The sequence below is a fragment of the Musca domestica genome, unplaced genomic scaffold (genome assembly GCF_030504385.1).
Source record: "Musca domestica strain aabys unplaced genomic scaffold, Musca_domestica.polishedcontigs.V.1.1 11, whole genome shotgun sequence".
Taxonomy (NCBI): Eukaryota; Metazoa; Arthropoda; class Insecta; order Diptera; family Muscidae; genus Musca; species Musca domestica.
The window spans coordinates 12,770,463-12,794,080 of record NW_026712133.1 but is presented as its reverse complement, the minus strand read 5'-3'; the positions used below and the strand labels follow the sequence as shown (position 1 = coordinate 12,794,080).

At 36.9% G+C, this 23,618-nt stretch overlaps 3 protein-coding genes and 2 long non-coding RNA genes across 5 annotated transcripts; 2 read left to right on the top strand and 3 right to left on the bottom strand.

Annotated features, from left to right (window-relative positions):
* Nucleotides 1-3,833: 3,833 nt before the first annotated feature.
* Nucleotides 3,834-4,200, top strand: LOC131806699 (uncharacterized). Its single transcript, XR_009344143.1, has 2 exons — nucleotides 3,834-3,970; nucleotides 4,027-4,200. It is a non-coding gene; the product is annotated as an uncharacterized LOC131806699 (long non-coding RNA).
* LOC131806700 (uncharacterized) lies at nucleotides 3,929-4,519 on the bottom strand. Its single transcript, XR_009344144.1, has 2 exons — nucleotides 4,224-4,519; nucleotides 3,929-4,151 (listed from the first exon to the last, which is right to left on the bottom strand). It is a non-coding gene; the product is annotated as an uncharacterized LOC131806700 (long non-coding RNA).
* A 569-nt stretch (nucleotides 4,520-5,088) lies between these two features.
* LOC101899215 (probable ribosome production factor 1) lies at nucleotides 5,089-6,596 on the top strand. The gene has a single exon (XM_005175835.4). The coding sequence runs from the start codon at nucleotides 5,237-5,239 to the stop codon at nucleotides 6,476-6,478; it is 1,242 nt and encodes a 413-aa protein (XP_005175892.1). The 5' UTR covers nucleotides 5,089-5,236; the 3' UTR covers nucleotides 6,479-6,596.
* A 1,596-nt stretch (nucleotides 6,597-8,192) lies between these two features.
* On the bottom strand, nucleotides 8,193-9,536 carry LOC109613467 (uncharacterized). The gene has a single exon (XM_020038311.2). It carries the CDS (start codon nucleotides 9,121-9,123, stop codon nucleotides 8,398-8,400), a length of 726 nt encoding a protein of 241 aa, XP_019893870.1. The 5' UTR covers nucleotides 9,124-9,536; the 3' UTR covers nucleotides 8,193-8,397.
* A 6,712-nt stretch (nucleotides 9,537-16,248) lies between these two features.
* On the bottom strand, nucleotides 16,249-18,952 carry LOC101899046 (peroxisomal biogenesis factor 19). The gene is made up of 4 exons (XM_005175834.4): nucleotides 18,769-18,952; nucleotides 18,417-18,525; nucleotides 18,051-18,354; nucleotides 16,249-17,029 (listed from the first exon to the last, which is right to left on the bottom strand). The coding sequence occupies exons 1-4, from the start codon at nucleotides 18,818-18,820 to the stop codon at nucleotides 16,625-16,627; spliced, it is 870 nt and encodes a 289-aa protein (XP_005175891.1). The 5' UTR covers nucleotides 18,821-18,952; the 3' UTR covers nucleotides 16,249-16,624.
* Nucleotides 18,953-23,618: the final 4,666 nt, after the last annotated feature.

The following is a 23,618-nucleotide window of genomic DNA, read 5'->3' as shown; positions in this document are numbered from 1 at the left end:
TTTATGATCCACAGGGGAACGTTGTTGTGTGGCGATGTAAAAAACTGTTCCTCCATACTGGCACATTCATGGTAGCACACACTGGTTTCATAGCATTCAATTAAAAAAGGAAAATATACTGAAATAGAAACGCGGGGCCCTTAAGATATTTAACGATTATTGGACATAAGGGTCAAGGTTGGGTGGGCCAAGTGTGGGTGCAATTTCCACCAAGCACTCTTGTCACCGGTGTATGCAGTGTTTGTATTTTTTGTTTGTTTTGATGTTCGTATTATGTCCCCTTTTTTTAATTGTTAGGCCCCTTGGACTGTTGGTGTCAGGGTTGGAACCGACCTGAGCAAAAAGCTCCCCTGAGCAGCTGGATACCCACCACAGTACCGCATAAGGTGGTAACCATAACAAGTGTATTATTCGTTTGTTTTGGCTCAAAACTTTGTAACGTCTCGAAATTTTCATTTTCTAATTATTATAGAATTCGGTTGATCATATGAATCAAATGAAAGAGATTTAAATATAAAACGACTTATATTAAATTGAATAGAGTTAGTTTTTATATATACGACTTTAGCTATAGTTCCATTAGGGTCGGAACTAAGATCTTGAAACTTGTGGGAAGTTGTTTTACCTATATTAAACTCGTTTGCATGCGCAATGTTTACGTTTACTTGGACAGTAACCACGGCCTCTTCGGTTCATAATTTATTTGACTGTTCCTTGACCGGAAATGTCCTTTCAAAAGGACAATGAAATAATAGCAAATTTATCTTGTCTGTTTTTTCACTTTTTCTAAAACAGTACTTATTATATAATTGAATAACTTGTATTTTATTAAATATTTCAGCAACATCTTAAACAACATCATATATTTGAGTACATTTCACATTTGGAGAAGAAAGAACGCAATCAAGCTGATAATCGGAAAATGTATAAACAACGGTGCTGAAGTAATCACCTCTTTGTTCTACTGACAAAGTATCACCCTCCATCGAATAAGTTGACTGCACTCTACGTCCATCCAATGCTACTTCATCCATTGTCTCTCCTAACTTGAAAGACGAGTTGATTGTCTTGATTGTTGTAGTTGTGGTCAAAGTATAGATTTCGTCATCTCTCTTTAATTCAATAGTTGGATAAGAATTACTAAGTACCTTTCGTACCATTAAACCGGTGCCAAGATCCTTAAGATATTCATCGTAGTTGTCACTACACCGCAATTTGTATTTTTTTCCTTCCCAGCAGACCATTGTAGGATATATAAATATAGATCATAAACTTATGCGGAATTAGTAACGAAAATCTAATATCAGCTATTATTTCAACGTTTTCTTGTTTTTCAATTACTATTTTGCGTTTGTTTTTGTAAAACGAGTGGTTTTAACTGTTATTCAGAGCAAGACAAGGAAATCTAGTACTTTGTTGTTTTGATCGCGAACTTAAGCATATAGAAACAAAGAGAATAGGGGTTTCCGTGGAGTTTTTGACACAATAGTAAATGGAATAGGAAAAAATTAAGCTATATAAAATTGGAAGAATTGAATTGGATTGATTAAGTTATAATGTGTCAAATAAAACAAGTGAAAAGAGATTTAGTGTTGCAGGTTCGAGATGTTTAAAACGTGAAATTAAAAATATGTTCTAAGGAAGATTTCGAAATCCTGAAATACCACCTCAAAAACTATAGCTTTTGCGATTTGAAATTTTAAGACAAACCCACACAAACCTATTTAGATGTTTATACCAATAATGGACATATTCTATAAGATACATAGGTATGTATTTGTTTTGACCCGCGACCTGTTGGGAATTTTGATTTGTTTTCCCCTTTTTAATTAACCGATCCGGTATCCAACTTGTTCGATCGCTATTAAACATGATTGTTGTTTGAATATATGAGCCTAATTTACATCAAACATTAAACGTAAAATTAAAGACGAATCTTCGTAAAACATGTAATTTAAGAGTTTGTGTGAAGCAGGCTTTATAGATATAAGCCTTCAGATTCTGCATCAACATCTAATAGTATTTTCGTTTTTCTTTTGTTTGCGGACGTTGATCGGCGAAATCACATTTGGAATGTTCTAGTACAGGAAAAATGTAAAAATGCTTACTACGATAACCAATGTGCCCTTTATGATATCGAAACAATTCAAAACTAATAGATTCTTCCAGGTTCTGGAACAAAGCAAGGAACAACTATAGTTTTGTAAAAACACTTCGATTTTTTCGAAATGTTTCCACAGGTAGGTATTTTTACCGATAAACTATATTTTTGGGGGGGACGGACCCAGTTGAACGTACCCAGAAGAGAATATCTCTAGACCCAGAAAAGTTATTAGCACAAATTGTAGCATTTTGGAAAGGTAAGAGTGTCAGCAATAATTTGGGATCAATATTGTTGGGCCCTTTTCTGACTTTTTGGGGGGGGGGCTTATAAAAAATCCGGGTACAAAAAATCGATAATTTGACTATAATTTCCGAACCGTTAAGTTAAGCCCAAAGCAATTGCTTCATGAGTGTTTTTTAACTTGCTGGTGCAGAAATGATGGATCACGCAATTTTATGTACCTCCCACTTTTTTTATCTTACTAATAATATATAGCATGGTAAAATTAAGAAGGTGAAGTCATTTCAAATAAGCATTTCCATCTTTGCATTTTCTGTAATTTACCTTGTCAATTTCACTGCGTAGAAAACAGTTTTCCATCTCTGATTTGTGTATGTACAATGGATTTATAAATAAGTATTTTGCTAAGAGAAGTTGTCAATGAATAATTTTGAAAAAAAATTGTAAACATATGATCGCATGACTTTACCTTCTTAATTCTACCACGTATAGCAGTAATATATCACCTTTAAATTTTAAAACTCAGCATTTGCAAAATAAATTGCATATACAAATTTTATGAAATAAACGCCTGTATATTGTTTTTAAAGTTGAATGAATTTTGTAGTTCCCCTCTTTTTAAACAAATAGAGCACAACTAAAGATTGCATATTCTACAAAGGTCAATTATATTCTTCTAAAGCTTTTGAATCATTTACATTAGCTTAAAACGTATTTTTTTGCGTTTGCTATTTTGGTAGTAGCTTTAGGTATTTATTCTACATCTTTTAAGATTATGCGGCTATCCCTACAATTTGGAAAATTGTTTAGCTTGTTACTCTAAATAAATTATTTTGCGAAAGTCTACCTAATAAACCCTACTTTCTATTGGCCACATTCGTAAACAAACTGTCGGCCAAGGTAGATCTAACAGGTAACCGCATCGGCGAATTGCTACAACAAAGTAACCAAGGTAGATCTAACAGGTAACCGCATCGGCGAATTGCTACAACAAAGCAACTTTTGTGGTCCCCTCAAATGTCAAAATTGGCATCTAAGGCGAAAAACATAGATTCGCCATGACATTTAAAAGTTGCGGCAAATTTGTTTCAACCAATCAGAAACGAGGTGTTTGTTTACATTTTATTTTGTGTCCCTCTCGTCGTAAACGAACGTCGCAATAAAAGTTTTTATTGTAAAACAAATAAGACTAACAGCCTGTTCCACGATCTCGAAAGAAAATTTGTGCGAACGAAGGCAACTCACTCACTTTCGCATAAGAATGCGTTCCACTAACTTTCGTTCTTTCTTTCGCATAGCCTTACGTGATTCAGTGTTGCAAAATATTTTTTGGCAAAATTAATCGCGAAATAAGGCAAAAAAAGCGCCAAATGTCTAATTTAAACGCGAAAAAGCAGCAGTGGCTCTGTCTCAACTGACAGTTCAGTTGTAAACAAACAAATTGTAAATAAACAAACAAAATAAAATTTCTAGTGATTGTGTTTAGATTATTTGTGTTCTTAAAAAAGAAAAAAAAATGAATATTTCTGTAGCCCTATTTTTTATGGATGATGAGGAGGAGGTTCAAATTGTGCCACGGAGGCATTTAAGAGATGCTTCGAATTTATTTGAAGTACCTAACAACCAGTAAGTATGATTGTATTTTTACATTTTTGAAATAATAAAAAAATGATTTTTTCTAGGTTTGTGTCTTCCAGTGGTCTTCATGGGATTGCCTGCTGCTTCCAAAAATTGGCACTCCTCTGGCGAACTTAGGATTCTCCCCCATATACTCAACTAGTGCCCGCAGCTGTGTAGTTTTTTCGTGCTGGAATTGAGAAAATAAAAAAATATATATTTGTTGTTCACAGATTAAATTGCATTTATTATTTTTACTTACATTTTTCTTTCCATTTTCAATCAAGGAATGTTTATGTTAAAACAATTTTCCTTAATTTTTATCATTCGACAGCAAACACACAAGTGACTGATTTTGACATTTGTGTTCGCATGCGTACGAAAGAAAAAAGATAGTGGAACGCAAAATTACACTGAAACGCTTACGTTTTCGTTCGCTTTGATTTTCGTGCAAATTTTCGTTCTGATGGATTTTAGTGGAACGGAAATCAGCTGTTTGTCGTGTAAAAGTTGTGCGAACGTGTTCTTTCGACATCGTGGAACAGGCTGTAAAATAAGTATTAATTGTAGTATTGCGATATTTTTTAAACAAAGAAACTTATAATGACTATATTTTACTGGTTTAAACCGAAAGTTTTCCGGAACTGCAAATGACAAGAGTCTAATTCTTGCACTACTTCCCGTGATGTGCTTTGGGAATCTTAGATGTTGAGGCTAACTTAATTCTTAAAGCTGCACTCCATTCTAACCTCCTTCCTTCATGTTCTTTTAATTTTTTACTGGTTTCACTCTTAACTTACTCTTAAATTATTTGAAATATTATAAAAAGGTACTTTTAGGGAAGACAACATAAACAAATTTGTTGTTGCATTCATTTAGGGCGAATTCTTCATTACAACAATTCGTTTTGACATTTAATGGTGCCGTCAGCTGGGCTGATGCGATTACCTAGTACATCTACCTTGCTGTCGGCCTTCACATATTCAAGTCATTCGTAAATAAATGTTTTTGTTCATTTTGTTTTGAGTTTATTCTTCGCTTGTTTTCCAAGGTTGTATTGTTTGGAACGTTTTTAAATTAGCTTGGTTTAAAAATAAGAAAAGTTCCGCGCCGTCGGCCCATATCATAGAAGAGCCGGCCAGAGAAAATCAATCGGCGTCGTTATCTTCTCCAACACGTGCAACATAAATTTCTTGCTCTACGGATAACATTGTAAATAAAAACTTAAGTTCTTGTGGAAAAATACTTAAAGCAACTGGTATAATCTTGGCAAAAATGAAAAACAAGCAGAAAAAAGTTGTTCAGCCGGATAGTGACAGCGATTCAAGTATGGACGAGGAAGTCGACAGCAAGCATAATGAATTGGAAACAGATTCAGATGATGATCAGGAGGAGGTTGACCAAAGCCAAAATCAAGCAATGACTGATAGTTCTGGTGACAGCGATGATGGTGAAATGGATGAAGATAAACCCACAACAAGTAAAAACTTGAAGAACCAAAAATCCGCTGACGTAGATGGCGCAGAGAATTCCGACGATGAAGGAGACAACGACGACGAGGAGGATGGCGATGATGATGATGACGATGACAACGAACCTGAAGTAAGAATGCCAGTTTTAAATCCTCTTAGCTTGATGCGCAACAAGGAGCAACGAATGGCATTGTTTCGCAAAATGAAGAAGGAAAAACACAAAAAGAAAATGCAAGAGCGCAGAGCAAGACGTAAAGCAGGCGTACCGGCCAATCCCGGTCATACCATAGAAAGTTTGAGGGAAAAGGATCAAACGACTGTAACGAACCTTGATGACTCGGACAATGAAGAATTGCGCAAAGAATTACAATTGGATGACTTCAGTTCATATTTCGAGCGTTCTTACGAACCCAAAGTTCTCATAACATTTGCCGACAATCCCGTTACGAAAACACGTAAATTTGGCTTGGAATTGGGACGAATCTTTCCCAATGCTTTGGTAAAGATACGTAACAAATCCTCAGTAAAGAACATTTGTAAATCGGCCGTAAGAGAAGAATACACCGATGTTGTTATAATAAACGAAGATCGTCGCCAACCTAATGGTTTATTGGTAATACATTTACCCAATGGACCAACAGCACATTTTAAAGTATCCAATGTTAAACTTACCTCAGATATGAAACGTGATCACAAAGAAATTACAAAACATCGCCCAGAAGTAATTCTAAATAATTTCACGACGCGCCTGGGTTTGACTGTGGGTCGGATGTTGGGTGCTCTTTTCCATCATGACCCTGAATTCAGAGGACGTCGTTCTGTTACCTTCCACAATCAACGTGATTACATATTTTTCCGTCACCACCGTTACGAGTTCACCAAGGATGGCAAACGCGTTAAGCTTCGTGAATTGGGCCCACGTTTCACCTTGAAATTGCGTTCTCTGCAAGAGGGGACATTTGACAGTAAAACAGGTGATTATGCTTGGATTATTACCAATAAGAGACACGCTCTGGAAGCGTCCAGACGCCGTTTCCACTTATAGATACACATATTCTTATACCAGCAACGGTCTAGTTTTTAAGCTATTAATTCTATTAAAAAAATGTAGTGCGTGTGTATACATCGTTTTTTAATTAATAATATATAGAAGAAACTGAAAATGTTGTTTTATTTTAAAGTTGTAAAACAATTTATTGTTGTGATCCATAAATATGCGCATATTATTGTCTTTTTTGCAGAAAGTTTTAAATTGGTTATTTGAGCAATTTTGCGGGGTCAGTAATATATAACACATTTAAACTATCAGGACTTCATTTGCATTTTGGACAATTGTTGGGCAGAAAGGTTAGACTGCAAAAAAGTCAAACGCAATAATTTTTACATTTTTTTTAACTTATTGAATGAAATCAAAAAATTTCGGAAATAGCATCAAATTTTAGAATAAGTTTAGATTTGTTCCAATTGGTCACCTCTGGCACGAATTATGACCTTCAAACGGCCAATGAAACCGTCACACGCTGCCCGAAAGTTGCTCTGCGTTATGTTGGCCCATTCTCGGCGAAGAGCTTGCTTGAAGTGATCGACACTTTGGTATTTTTTAGTGCAAACCATGCTTTTCAAAATACACCAGGCCCAGTAGTCCAACGGATTGGTATCCGGAGATTTTGGTGGTCATTGTGCGCTGGAAAGCAGCGAGGAACCTCATTTTATAACCATTCTTGGGTAGCGCGTGTAAGTTCTTGCACTTTTTGGAATTTCAATGGCTTTACCCCGAGCTATTTTTTAAAATTTGCATTCGGCCTTTGCGACGCGGGTTGCGCTCAATTCGCTTCTTTACTTTTCGAACCATTTCTGCTGATGTTGCTGTTTTCTTCCGTCCATTTCCTTGACGTCGAGCTACGCTATCAGTATCGCGATAAGGAGCGATTGTACGAGAGACAAAAGATTTATTCACATTTAAATGCTGGAGTGCTCTAACGATAGCCACTTGTGGTTTTCCAGCCAAAATGTACAGAAATCACACTATCACGCTTAAATTCCATCACGAATAACTTTTTTCTGGAAAATTCTCACCAAAATGTTGTTGTACGCTTGTAAACAATATCATGAACTGTCACTGGAATAATTTTAACAGCTGTCGGACGAGTGGCTTAGAAATGACAGAAGTCTGAAGTTGGTTGCAGTTTCTTCATCTCACCATGTATATAACACATTTGAACTATCGGAATTCCATTTGGGATTTTGGACAATTGAAAAATCAAATTAGTTTGTCAGAGAAGTTATCTCGTGAATCCAAGCAATTCCGGAGCACTTTATGTTGGGTAAAACAAGTCGTGTTCTTTGCAAGAGCTTGGTGCAAGGCTCCTTGGAAGTGGTAAAAGATCAATACATTTAATTGTCGAATTTGAATTACGTTTTTTTTTAAATAAATCTCAAATTTCCATTTAGGTACTTGCATTATTTTTTTTTAAGAAGATGTCAGAGTTAGTAACACCATTGTAACCGATGCTGGTGTCGCTTTAGATGCTGTTGTTTTTGCTGCTGGTGGCACTGCAAATTCTCCTACATCACTATTACCTTATTAGCACATAGACCAATCCATGGTAGAAGAATACAAGTAGATGCATCAACGCTTGGTATGTCAAAAAATTGTTTTTTTAAATATAAGTAGATTTTTATATGTTTTCTTATACGACGTCATCCGGAGGTTATTATAATTCGCATTTTTCAAAACAAAAGCATTACACAAAGGTAGGTACATTCGGAAAACCAGACATTTTTTTATAACTTTCAAATTTCAATAAATCAAATATCTGTACAATAAATATTAATTTTAAATTGCAACAAGTAAAATGCTATATATACCAAGAAATAATATACTTAAACTATGTCTAATTGATAGAATATTTCAATTCAGTAAAATATACAAATGTCTGAGTATTGGAAATACCTATTTTCTTTCTACAGGTTCGAAGTGCGCTCACAAGCGGATTTGATAAGTCTTGCAACAATAAATTTCAAATCATTTAGTATGTTGAATTTTTTAATTAATTCCTCAATGTTGGCATTGGTGTTTTCGTATTTGTAGCGTCCCGTTAACTGAAATAATCGCTGATTTTCCCGCAATCTTTCTAGTATTTCGCTTTCCTGTAATCGCTTCTTTGAAGGCAATTCTCCACTATCGCTAAGTATTACCGAAAGTAAGGCTGCATTTTCTTTCGACAAGTGAAATTCTGATTGGGGTATTGGTGCTGCCTGCGGCATAAGTATGTGATTGTTCAAGTTATCTTTGGCTTCCTCCATTAGGGTGCCTTCTAGCGGAGGGTACTGTTCGAAGTCAATTTCTTCCACATTAAATTTCTTCTGGAAACCAATCTCAGTTCTTTGGAAACTGGGATGTAGATTTAGCAGTTCAAGTAACATATATTCTTCCTCATTAAGATCAAATTGGAATATGTGTTTTAACACTCGGCTTACGAAGCGTTTACACAAACGTTCCGGAGTGTAATTGCCATATTTATCCATGTTTTCTTGTCGACACCTGTGGAAATCTTGCCAACATTCAGATTCATCGATAAACAATACTCTATGCGGTTGTAGAGCGTATCTTATTTGAGCCCAATCCAATTCGTACCGACTTTCGTCGGAACTTGCACTGGGGGGATCGTTTTCACCAAGGTTTTCCATTAGGTAATTATAAGAGTTATGTCGGTCCGATGTACGATAGATCTGCTCGATGTTTCTTTAATCACAATCCACGAAAAAGGACTTAAATTTTAAAGGAAAGCTTTTTTCTACGAGAAATTTCTTCAAAGTGTTTCACAGTTTTATAGAAACTGCTTTCATAAGTCAAAGGAGAATGTCAAATTCTTAAACATTTCTTTATAGTTTTTGATTAAATGTGAGAAATATACACAAAATAAATATTTAAAATATCAAACGTTAAGCCGGCACCATTCACTAGGATTGTTGACATTTAGATGTTTGATTGTGTTAGTATGTTGTGTTATTTTTTACATTGTTGTAAAAACGCGTATTCAATTTAGTAGTATTACGCATGACATACGTAACAATGCAAAGGTTATCGTAACGATTGAGTTCCCCAGTGGCAGACTAACTAATTTTGGAAAAGTGACGAAAGGACAAGATTTGAAAATAAATAAAGTTTTTTCATAGTAGAACAATGAAGGTAACTTCGTGCAATCCTATGATTACAAAAATTATATCTTTGACAACATCTCATTGAGAAATTGTTTTTTTTTAATTATATGATTTTAACTAATGTTATGAGGAACTATTAAAAAAATTATAATAAAGCCATGGTACAATAAAAAGGTAAGGTAGAGTTCCCAGCTGATTACAATTTTTTCTAAGTGTACCCGAATTCTGCAAATTTTGTGTAGGGTAAGTGTACCAGAAGTCGGCACTTTTAGGATTTTCGTGTTTTTAATCGCTCACCATTCTGAGTGGAACATTTTAATTATTACAAAGTTAATTTATTCAGATTCGAAATTTTGTATAGTTTTTGCAATAATAAATAAATTTTTAATTACTTTTTATTAAATTTCATATATTTGTAGTTTTATTAAAACAATGCTTTTTTGCCAATAGTCGGCACCACTTGCCAATTGTCGGTATGGCATGTTCCAACAGTCGGCATACCAATTTTTTGTAAGAATAATTAATAATAATAATAATAGATTAATTCATTAAAATATATTTTTGCTTAGGTAAACTGATTCGACGTCTTTATTGTACTTTTCTTAAGAATATGAATTGTTGAGGACCTTCACAGACAAAAATTTAATTTTTATTAGAATAAATCATCTTTTCTTAGCGAAATTGTGCACAAAGATAGCTGGCAATATATTTGAAGTAAACAAAATACATTTAGTTATAATAGTTTCATTTATTTGAGCTTAAAAATAAAAAGTACCGACTACTGGGACATGCCGAACTTAGGCACACTTACCCTATGTATTCGTATTTTTTTTGTGAAAAATAAAAACAAAATATTTTCAAAATAAATGACTGGAAAAACATTTAGGATCATATTTTTATGAGAGCATCAAGGCATTGCATTCATCTTTAGCGCTGTTTGACTTTTTTTAGAAAGGAACAAAAATATCAAATAAATGAAAAGAACTTGTTGCCTATAATTTTAATAATTCTGACAGGAAGCGGGCATATCCTCGGCATATTGAAGCAATCCGAAACATTTTTATACCCTTATCCATATAGCTAGATTTGCCACGGCCAAAACGTGCCTCATTGAAATAACGATTTTAGGCCTTAGGTCACTTTGGACCAAATCCGTTTCAGGACATTCGGTGTCGATCTAGCGATGTCCGTCCGTCCGTCTGTCTGTCTGGCTGGTGCGCACGATAACTCTCGAAGGGAGTATCCGATTTGATACAAACTTGCTACATCATAATATTATTGTCAAACTTAGATAAGGTTCGGAGATGGGCAATATCGGTCCACTCCTGCTGGTACCTCCCCCACAAAATGTCAATATTCTCAAAGAAAATAATTTACTGCAGAGAAAGAGAAAGGATAATCCGATTTTTCTCTAACTTTGCCAATCCTAATATTTGCATCAGTGCTAGGTCACGTGTAAAATAACGGACAATATCGGTCCACTCCATTAAGAACCTCCCATCAACATTTAAAATATTTATAACCCTTTAAAGTGTGATGTAAGAATCCGATTGTCTTCAAATTTTTATTAACCCAAGGTCTGGTGTGAAGATGGAATATATCGGTCCACTCTTTCCGGTACCACCCCCCACCAAGGGTCAACATTTTGAATATTCATGAAGCTCATAGAACACAAAATTAACATCCGATTCCATTCAGACTTGGCAAATCTCAATATTTCAATCAAGACATGATATGTTGTATATATGGTAGAGATCGGACCATTCCTTCTGGTACCTTCCCCACAAAGTGTCAACGTTTTGAACAACAAAAACGATCATAAAATCCAACATAATCAAAATAATCAAATTATACACATCACAATATTTTTATTAACCCAAGGTCTGGTGTGAAGATGGTATATATCGGACCATCCCTTCTGGCACCTCCCCCGCAAAATTTTGAGTACCCGTGATGTTCATAAAACGGGACATTAACATCCGATTCCATTCAGACATGGTACATTTCAATATTTTATAAAGATGGTAGAGATCAGATCATTTCTTCTGGTACCTCCCCCACATAGGGTTCAAGATTTTGAGAAACAAAACGCTCAAAGAAAGTGAAATAAGCATCCAACTCTCTTCAAAATTCACACATACAAAGATTTTTGCTAACACAAGATCTGTTGTGAAAATGATATATATCTGCAAACCCCTTCTGGTACCTCACCACAGGGTCACAATTTTCAATACTTTTATCTGTCATAACTTGCGAAACTGGTCAGCGATTCTTTACAACTTGCTATATCCAAACATTTCTCTCAACCAGAAATCTGATTTGAATATGAAATTGATCGAAATTTATTTCGCATAATATTGGATAGAAATGTTCGATTTCCCCCAAATATTGCACATACCAATATATTTTCTGATCAAGTATGAAAATGGAATATTTCGATCCGCTATATGTGTTATCTGACGCATATTTCCAAATTTTTATATGTCTTAGGTCATATAAGAATTGGTCAACTTCGGAACCTCCCCATAAAGGGTCAACAGTTTGAATAATCATAACTCAGGGTTGGGGGTATACATCTGTCGGCAAAACCGACTGATACTATTTTACTTGTTAATTTAATGTTTTGGATCAAAAATTTTTTGAGACAATGGCTTGGTACACTGGTTCCCCTCTTTGCAGCCCTGGTTGTCATGATATCATAGAATAGAGTCACCAAACGAAAATATGTATTTAAGTCGTAGCTTAATCTACATATTGTTTGTACCATGGTTCCAAGCTTGGTAGAAGAATACAGATAGATGTATCATGCTTGGGAACATTGATATGTCAATAATTTTTAATATTTAATCAGAAGATTTTTATAAGTTTTCTCATACGACACAATCGTAGGTTGTTATGATATGCATGTTTCAACAATTTTTAAAAATATGAATATTTTCAATTTCAAAATTGTTTTCACAGTTCATTGTCCCAGCAGGTGTTGTTGTTTGTAGCGTAGTATGTGTGTGTTGTGTTCTGCTAATCTGTTCAGCTCCGTTTAAATTGCTACTTTAACGGCTGTACAAGATCCTTGAGGGTGGGTAGTTTGCTGAGCAATTAAAAGGTGAGCGTAGTGCGGGCCTGTACACAGCCGGCAGGCTCAGCACACTTATCAATTCGTGCCCAATACGAATTGAGGCGACTACACCATCCTGAACGTAATTGCGCCAAAACTACCCTGGTTTGTCTAGGCAGCTGACGTTTCTTCGGCTGCAATGGATGGGGGGTGGACTCCGAGGACGGCATTCACTTTGTAACTGCTAATAGCATCCGCGACTGCATCGGTGTGAATGCCACTCAGACCTGCCTGATAGGCTTCTTGATCTAGAGGCTCTCTCTTGTAGCGCTGGACCTCCCTCTCTAGATCATGTAATGTCCTTCCTGACACGCCTGGGTGGGGGAGAGTTATCCACCATGTGATGGTTGGGATGGCTCTCACGGTAACACCCAAGCAGGTACTGCAACGAAAGCATATGATTATGCTGACGTAAGGGAAGGACTTTCGCCTCCTCATGTAGATGGTCCACTGGTGTCATGAGAGGCACCCTGTCGCAGTTCTCAGGGCAGCGTTCTGGCAGGTCTGGATATTCTTCCACTGCGTAGCACTAGTATTCGCAGACCACACTGGAGCCGCATAGTTTGACCACAGACCGACCTATCGCGTTATAAGAGGTCAACAAGGTTTCTTTGTCCGCACCCCAAGAGCTGCCGGCTAGCGCCTTGAGGACCTTGTTCCTACTTTTCATCTTGTCGCAGATAGCTGTGGCTTGCGCGGACGACTTGAACATGCTGTCGAACGTTACCCCAAGAATCTTGGGGTAGTTCGTGGTCGGTATTAAATTCCCCTCGACCTGAACATTCAGCTGTGTTCTCATCTCCGCAGACCATGTGGTAAGAGTGTGGCCGTTGATTTCGTGGCGGATATTTTCATATTCCTCGCGTGGAAGTATGCGGCAAGCTCCGCGAGATAGGGGTTCAACCTTTCGCATATGTCATCGACCACTGGACCCGACGCCATGATCGTACAATCATCCGCATACGTTACGATCTCAATGCCGTCTGGAGGGCGAGGAATTCCGGAAAGGTAGAGGTTAAACAGTTCCGGAGATATCACCCCACCTTGGGGAACTCCCTGTTTCACTCTACGGGCTTTGGACTTCTTGTTCCGGAATTCCACGTACGACTGGCGTCCACACATATAGTTGATTATCCAACGTTTCAAACTTGGCCGGAGGGGTAGTTCTCTGTACGTCCTCAAACAGTGTGGCATGATTGACCGTATCAAATGCCCTTTGATAGGTCAAGGGCTACCAACACTGTTCTGTCACACGGCCTGTTCTGGTTTAGTCCCTACTAATATGTGTGGAAATGGCGTGTAATGCTGTTGTGGTACTATGTTGTGGACGGAATCCATGCTGGTGGTTGGCAACTGCATAGCTTCCTCTAATGCTGGGGAGGAGTAAAGCCTCAAGAGTCTTTGCTACTGGCGACAAAAGCGAAATCGGCCTGTACGATTCGCCTTTACTGGCATCCTTGCCTGGCTTCAGTAGCGGGACCACCCGGCCCATTTTCCAGGTTTCGGGCACTATGTAGGTGGCTAGCGACAAATTGAGAACTTTTGTTAAGTACTCGACTCCCGGCGTATCCAGCTGCTTCAACATTACCATTGAGATTCCGTCCGGGGCCCAACGCTTTGGATGACTTAGCGTTACGGATGACATTTGCAACATCACCCATCGTAAACTGTGGTGGTTCCTCCTCGGCGGGAAGAAGATCTGATACGACGTAGTACTCTTTCGCTTCGCCCTATCACTCTCGGGGGTGCTCGACAAATTGTCGGTTAAAATATTCCGCGCACCTCTTCGGATCAGTCACCGTTACGATCGTTAAAAGTGACTGAGGTCCTATCATCCTTTTTTCCAGGTTCGAGAGCGACTTAACCGTTACCCACAGCTTACTCATATCGGTTCCAATGTGCAGCACTTCAGATGGTCTAGCCCACTTTTTCCTCTTATGCTCCTGCACCACCGGTTGACTTCCACTGTCAAAATCACTGATTCTAGGATCAGTAGGGTTGGTACGACGGAGATCATCACGCTCGTTTGCTAATCCCGCTGCCTCTGCTGGGAAGTTTGGTCTTATCTCGGGTAGTCGGACCAGCAGGTATATAGCGAGCGGCTGCAGCTCTGATGATGTTTCGGAAAATCCTTTCTCGCTAACCCGAACATCAGAAGGGTTGGGCAGTTCTCTGAGCGGCGGTTGGTGAATTCTCTGAAACTCTGGCCAGTGAGCTTTCCCATGGTTAAGGAAAGTGCGGGCGTTCAGAGGTTATGAAATCGGGCGACCTGCTTATGGAGACGATTATCGGGAGATGGTCTGAGCCAAGAGAAATGACGGGTTGCCAAGTCACGTCATTTATCAGACCGGGTGACCACTATGGTTAAAATCTTGCGAACTGTGACACTCTCCTCTTATTCGGTGGGGGGGCATCCTCGTTAACCGTGCAGAATGTGGAGCAGTCAATCTGCTCTGCCAGCGCTGATCCCCTCTGGTCATTACCTAGGACGGAATGCCACAACTCATGGTGGGCATTAAAAATCCCCTAGTACCAGGCGGTTATTGCCTACCAATAATGGGCTAATATCAGGGCAAATAACGTGGTTCACAGCTATTAATCGGCGGATATTACACATTAAGCACCTCTACCTCGGCAGTTCCACACTTGACTGCTACCCCCCATACATTCCATGTATGGGCACTAGAGACTAGCTCAAGCGAGATAGGTCTGTACTGAACAGAATGGTGTAACAGGAACGCTATCCCCACCTCCCTTCTGGTGCGATCCTTCCTTAGTACGTTGTAACCATAACAACGTTGTAGGCTGCAATTTTCATTCAGCTTGGTTTCCCTGCACCGCTGCGATCTTATAATTCCTTCCGACTCAAAATTCCACTATCTCTCTATTTTGCCTCGAAGTCCGTTGCATTGAATGCAAGAATGATGCACAATCCGGAGTTGGAAACAGCAACATGTGCGTTAAGGTGCTGCGGTGTTGGTTGCTGTTCTGGAGACTGCGGTGAGTGCCATACTCCGACGACGTCTCTGACGAGGGACGACGAAGAAGAGGACTCGCTGGGGACTACGTACTGCAGCAAGTCGCACATAAATATCCCTTTCGCGGTAGTCATCGCAAACGCCTTAATCCGGAACAGTTCGTGAAGTGCACCCACGCTCTGCATCCATTACATCGCACCGAGACAGATCTGTGGTGGATGACGTTCTGACAAACCGAGCAGAACCAAGGTCCGGGGTTTTCCTCAATCCCGCACGACCAATAAGTATTCTTATACCATGGTTCCACGATAGTATATTTGGTTCCATATTGACAAGAATGTGAAAAGCCACGATAAAAAAGATTATTGAAAGGATCCGAAATTTAGGAGAATTTATTTAAAGAATTTGGTAAATTCAAAAGTTTTTTCCCCAAGTTAAAATCTCCCAGCCGGTCGCAGTCATCACAAGTAGTAATGAAATGATACCCAGAAACTGATGGTGAAGAAAAGCATGGAAGACTCTAGGATTAAGTCCAATTTTAAAGAATATTATTGAAAATTTGTAAAATGACTACTGTTTATTATAATTCATTTTCTTCATGTGTAACATTGTTTTCTTTTCCAACAACGGTTATAAATTTTATGCGCCATTTTTTGGTAATGCACAAATACATAAATGCATAACAATGCATTCTTTATGCCACGTATAAATAATTTATATAATTGATTATCATTAATAAACAGACAGTATAATCCGTGGCCAAACTTAAGTGAAAAACAAAATAATAGAATAATAAAACAGACAACCAAGGACCCTGTTAAATTTATCAAAAGTGTTAACTAATACTACGAATATATATATTTTAAATAAAGCACATTTCAAATAATATAAGGATTTGATTTTCAAATAAATAGAGTCAAATTTAGAAAATTAGCTACATCATGGGACATTGAGGATTGCCAGCAGCAGCACCAGCAGCTGCGGGGTCAAGTACTGGCAAATCACCAGCGGTTTCTGCCAAAATTTCTTCTGGTGGTTGACCATATTCCTGCAATTTACGCATATCATCTAAAACCACACGGAATTTGTCGCGCTTTTCTTTGGCCGAGTCATTGGGATTTTCAAGTTCTAAATGTCCTTCAATAATTTTGTACAATTCCAATTGTTTCTCGTAACGTTCCTTATCTTCGGCAGATAATTTGCTTGCATTTTCTTCCAAATATTTGGGATATTTTTCCAAGAGTTCCTTAATGCTGGGCAATAGAATTTCAGCTGAGAGCAGAGATTGCATCATGCCCTCCATGAATGGCAGGAACATGTTACCGTCATCAGAGGCAGCCTAAAAGAAATTAAAAAAAATTATTAGCTTTTATTATAATGTTATAAATACAAAGTACAAGTACAGTCATAAGCTAACTCAGGAAGTCACAAGACAACTAGATTTTCTGATTAGTTATTATTGATTTTTGCAAATCTAATAAATAAGAAAATAATAGAATAGAAATTCAATGATAAGTAGCGATTGGGTCAAACCAAGACCTAAGGATTTTAACTCAAAATATGTATTTTGATAGCAAACAGTTGTCAGATGGGCTCACTGGCCGAATATATATAGGTCATGGGTCAAACCTTGCATTTTTGCCATATTTAGTCATTTCAATTAAATTTAGATAAAATTGAAATATTAAAATCAATTTCGACCGAATTTTAATGAGAGACTTTTTTCATCTCTCTGAATTCTTGGAAAAAGCTATTTTTTCAAAACAAATATTTTGCGGAATAGAAATGGGCTTTGGAATGTGCGTAATGTGGACCAGTTCATTACTTTGCCCTTTACATTTTCTTTGCATACCATTCGCTTATCGTTGCACAATGTTGAATCTTATCTTTAATAAAACGTTTTGGATTAAAGATAATCTATACTAAATTTCTGTATACTATAGAGTTACATACATAGTTATTTTGCTTATATGTATAAATATTGAAAAATCAAATAATAATAATTAAAAAAAAAACTAGCCAAAATGAAAATTAGATATTAGATATTTCATGACATCGTTCAATATAAATGAGTTATGTTTAGATTGACAGCTTTTTGTTAATAGATATTATTTCTAAATAAGAATTTATGGCCCCAAATTACTGGTGAATTGGCCTTTGCTATTAAGGATTACCAAAGTAGTGATCAACCCGAATCGGAGTAATTTGTACTGAATGCTATCTGAATACTATACTATCAAACATTGGCCAATTTGGTTCCTTAAGCCGGAAATGGATTCGGCCCAATTTAGTTTCTATATGGAGACCATTTATTTGTGCAATTCTATTGTTTAATTTAAATTGCATCTATATATACTTACATTTTCAAGACTCAAACCGCCGAACATATTGGCTACATCATTTTCTGATACGGGAGCAGCGAGATTGTCTGTGCCTTCTTGCAGTCCCTTCAAAGCTTGTGCTATGCTGTCGGAATATTTGGCAACTTCTTCATCGCTGGCAGTATTTTCACCCTGTAACGTTTTGGCGGCGGCTTCAGCCATTTTCTTAAAACCAGCCATAATTTGCTCGGGATCTTGTGGCAATGGTGCAACATCACCTGTGGGTGTGTCGGGACCACCGAACAATGTGTTCATACGTTCTGCCAACAGCTTGGCCTGTTCTCTATTGCGGCAAAATGCAAACGATGAAAATAAATATCAATTAATGAATTGCCATAGACTTACAAAAAGAATTCCTCCGAATCAGGATTGCCTTCGGCACCATCTTGGGCAGCATTGGATGCATCACCATTGGCCGCTTGTTTGTCGTCCTTTACGAAATCTTGCAGGGCATCTTGAATACGAAAGAAATTTGTATTTATTTAATATTGCTGATGATTACATAATTTTCATTCATAATTCAAATTCTGGTGTTTGTTAATGATTTTTTTTTTGTCGCAGTCGCATTCTATTCGTCTGCCCCATTTGCACAAAATCATCAGCAGCATTGTGAGCGATGTGATCATTGGACTGAGTGTCTTGTTATGTTATGACACACTGCCGACACATTCTTGTTGTTGTGATGTTCTTAACTTACTGTCCAGCAATTCGTTAAGCTCGTTGTCATTGGGCTTTTGTTGATCGGCCATTGCACGTGACTATTTGGGAAAGGTTTTAAACAATTATTTCGAAATACAAAAATAGAACTCTTCTTTCCCAGCTGCTCCAAGATTCTCCACAAATGAAGAAACTCAACGTGAACTAGAGGTGGCAAATAATCACTACCATCGATTGTACTTTATCGATACTTTATTTAAAAGGGCAGTATCGATTGATAGTTTTTACTATCGATATTACCGGACAAAATGCTATTACTACACAACAACAGAAATAAAATGCTAATTTAAAAAATATTAAATTAATGAATATAGTTTAATGAATATAGTTTAATGAATATAGTTTTTTTTAGTTAGAGCAACTACTTTCTACGACACTCTACAGCGAAACAATTAACGGTATAAATATCGATAGGTTGCCACCTCTGACGTGAACTACGATGTAATTGTCAAAGGTGTTTTTCTAGATTAGGGTTGCCAATACGCAAGATATTTTAATAAAAATTGATTTACGTAAATCTTAGTAAGATTTTTAAGACAGATGTAAAAAGCTTTAATTTGACTAGTAGGTGAATGTTTAATATTATCCGTTAAATTCCCATTAATCCTTAGCACAGCGGATGCTATTCTATAAAAGCATATGCCAAAAATAACAAGTAAAAGAGAAGCTAAGTTCGGCCGGGCCGAACTTTTAATACCCTCCACCATTTCGAAGGAGATTGAAAATTAAAAAAAAAAATCCGAAAACTACCATTTAAAAGACAACCGTTATATGGGAACTATACGAAGACGTGGACCTGTATACGATTTTTATACCCTCCACCATACTATGGAGGGTATATTAACTTTGTCATTCCGTTTGTAACTCCTTGAAATACTCATATCAGACCCAACAAAGTATATATATTCTTGATCAGCGTAAAATTCTAAGTCGATTTAGCGATGTCCGTCTGTCTGTCTGTCTGTCTGTCTGTCTGTCCGTCTGTCTGTATGTCTGTTGTAATCACGCTATCTTTCGAATGAATTGAGATAGGTGGCTAAAATTTTGCACACATGTTTATTTTTCCAGTAGGCAGGTTAAGTTCGTAAATGGGCCATGTAGGTCCACGTTTTCATATAGCCCCCATATAACGGTACCTCCCGATATTCGGTATTTTGATGAATTTAGCGACATTATTTGCCAGAATTGTTTCAAATTTGGTATTTGAAGTTCAAAATGGATACTACACCCTAAGACAGAAAATTGTCTGTGCAGGTCCACGTCTTCATACAGCCCCCATATAACGGTACCTCCCTATATTCGGTATTTTGATGATTTTAGCGACACTATTCACCGGAATTGTTTTAAAATTGGTATTTGAAGTTCGTTATGGGAACTACAGTCTGTGACAGAAAATTGTCTGTGCGGGTCCAGGTCTTCGTATAGCCCCCATATAACGGTACCTCCCTATATTCGGTATTTTGATGATTTTAGCTACATTATTCACCGTTTATTTCAAGTTTCGAATTTGAATATGGTAATGGCTTATGACAAACAATGCCTATGTATGTCCACGTCGTATAGACCCCAAAATAACGGCTATATTCGGTATTTTTAAAATTTTAACAGAATTTTTTAAGGATTTTATTTTTTGAAAATTTCCAAATTCGTTGCAAATGGTGGAGGGTATTAAAAGTTCGGCCCGGCCGAACTTACTGCTTTTTAACTTGTTTTTTTATCATACCATTACGAATATCAAATACGAAATTTATTACAATTACGGTGAATGATGTCTCAAAAACCATGACAATACGGAGTATCGGGAGGTACCGAAGACGATTTTCTGTCTTAGGTTGTAGTACCCATTATGAACTTCCAGTAGGAAATTTGAAACAATTTCGGTGAATAATATTGCAGAAACCATCAAAATACCGATTATCGGGAGGTATCGTTATATGGGGCTATACGAAGACTTGGACCTGCATACAAAAATTTCTGTCATAGGCTGTAGTACCCATTAGGATCTTCCAGTACGAAATTTGAAACAATTCCGCTGAATAATGTTGCTGAAATCGTCAAAATACCGAATGTCGGGAGGTACCGTTATATGGGGGCTATACGAAGACTTTGACCTGCATACAAAAATTTTTGGCATAGACTGTAGTACACATTACGAACCTTAAATACGAAATTTTAAATAATTCCGGCAAATAATGTCGCTAAAATCATGAAAATACACGAAAACGTGGACCGACATGGTCCATTTACGAACTTAACCTGCCTACTGGTAAACTATGTATGTATGAAACATTTTAACCTTCTTTCTCAATTCGTTCGAAAAATAGCGTGATTAAGACAGACAGACAGACAGACGTCTTAGAATTTTACGCTGATCCAGAATATATATACTTTGTAGGGTCTATTATGAATATTTCGAGGAGTTACAAACGGAATTACAAAGTTAATATACCCTCCATAGAATGTTTTCTCACCTTAAGTTCGGCATGTCCCAGTAGTCGGCATTTTTCATATTTAAAGTAAAATAAATATGAATATTTATAACTAAATGTAAAAAAAATATTTGTATTAGTTTTGAATATATTGTAACATTTCGCTAAGAAAAGATGATTTGTTCTATAAAAATTTACATTTTTGTCTCTGAAGTTCATTCAGCACAAAAAGACTCGTAAGTTAAAACATTTTCAACAAAGTCTTTTTGAAACATTAAAGAACTATCAGAAGAACTATTCAGACAAGAATATTTAAAAAGGAAAAAATAATATTATTGTAATTTTATTCAAGATAGAACTTTTATTATGCCGTATTTAAGGTACAGCCCACACACCCCACCCCTATAACGATCTTGCAGTTTAAAAGTATTTTGGACGTTTTCACAATCTCAGACAATATAAGTACACTATTTGATAGGGTCCCAATAAGCAGCACGTCTTGATATCTTTGTAAAAAGGAAATTTGCTATACAAATATGAAGGTCCACATATTACTATAAGCGCCATACAGCTATGTGCTCAGTTTATGATCGAAGTTACAACTACCATATTGTTGTGAACTAATATGATTTTCTTCTTTTTTTTAAACGAATTCAAAAACAAAACAAAAAATATTACAAAATTTACAATTCAAAATAGAAAGTCAAATTGAAACAAGTAACAAGATAAAAAGCAGTAAGTTCGGCCGGGCCAAACTTTGAATACCCTCCACCATTTGGAACGAATTTGGAAATTTTAAAACAATAAAATCCTTAAATAATTCTGTTAAATTTTGTATTGGGGTCTATACGACGTGGCATTGTTTGTCATAAGCCATTACCATATTCAAATTCTAAACTTGAAATAAACGGTGAATAATGTAGCAAAAATCATCAAAATGTCGTATATAGGGAGGTACCATTATATATGGGAGCTGTGCGAAGACCTGGACCAGCATAGACAATTTCTGTCATAAGCTGTAGTATCCATTACGAACTTCAAATACGACATTTCAAACAATTTCGGTGGGTATTGTACCTAAATTCGTCAAAATACCGAATACAGTGAGGTACTGATATATGGGAGCTATACGAAGACCTGGACCTGCATAGACATTTTTCTGTCACAGACTGTAGTTCCCATTACGAACTCTAAATACGAAATTTGAAACCATTCCGGTGTATAATGGCGCTAAAATCATCAAAATACCGAATATCGGGAGGTACCGTTATAAGGGGGCCATATGAAAACGTGGACCTACATGGCCCATTTACGAACTTTACCTGCCTACTGGAAAAATGAACACGTGTGCAAAATTTTTGCCTTCTATCTCAATTCGTTCGTGATTACAACAGACAGACGGACAGGCAGACGGACATGGCTACATTTTACGCTGATGAAGAATATATATACTTTGTTGCGTCTGACATGAGTATTTCGAGGAGTTACAAACGCAATGACAAAGTTAATATACCCTCCATAGTATGGTGGAGGGTATAAAAAGGCTGTACGTTCGGCCGGGCAATTTGGCAATTTTCAAAAAATAAAATAAAATCCGTTAAAAATTCTGTTAAAATCTTAAAAATACCGATTATAGCCATAATATTAGGGTCTATACGACGACGTGGACCTGCATAGGAAACTTTGTCATAAGCCATTACAATATTAACATACGGAATTTGAAAAAAAAATGTATATTTTTTGTAACACCTCACAAACGGAATGAGGCGGAGGGTATAAAAAGCCTATTTTATTAAATATATTATTGAAAAGTGGTGATGACTACTTGCAAAAAAGGGGAATCTTCATAGAATCACTATTTGAGTCGATTTATGCATGTCAGTCCGTCCGTCCATGTATTCTTGTGAACAAACCCTATTGAAATTGGTGATATTCGGATCAGATTTAGATATAGCTCCCAAATGAGCTGTATTTTGGTACATCCCACCGAAAAAATTTAATAAAATTGGGACATATAGCTCTCACATATACATTTATCCGATATCAGGTTTATTGTGCACCAAATGGCTAATATAAGCCCAAATGGACCGAATTTGGGCAATTATGACTTAATACATATGTTTCATTCGATTTGGGGTTTTAAGTCTCTCACATGTGGAATATGCACTCCAGAAGAATGATATTTGGTACCGAATATCAGATACAGCTCCGAAATAGGTTATCAAATTTTGTCAAGATTGGTTTAGAATTGGTACCAGATATCTTATGAGGCTCGGAAATACCTATTTATCGGAAACGGCAAAGATATATATCTCCCATATATATCCTTAATCCGATTTCAGGTTTATTGTGCAAATAATATCAAATAGTTTGCAGGTTTTGGAACAGAGCAATTTTACAA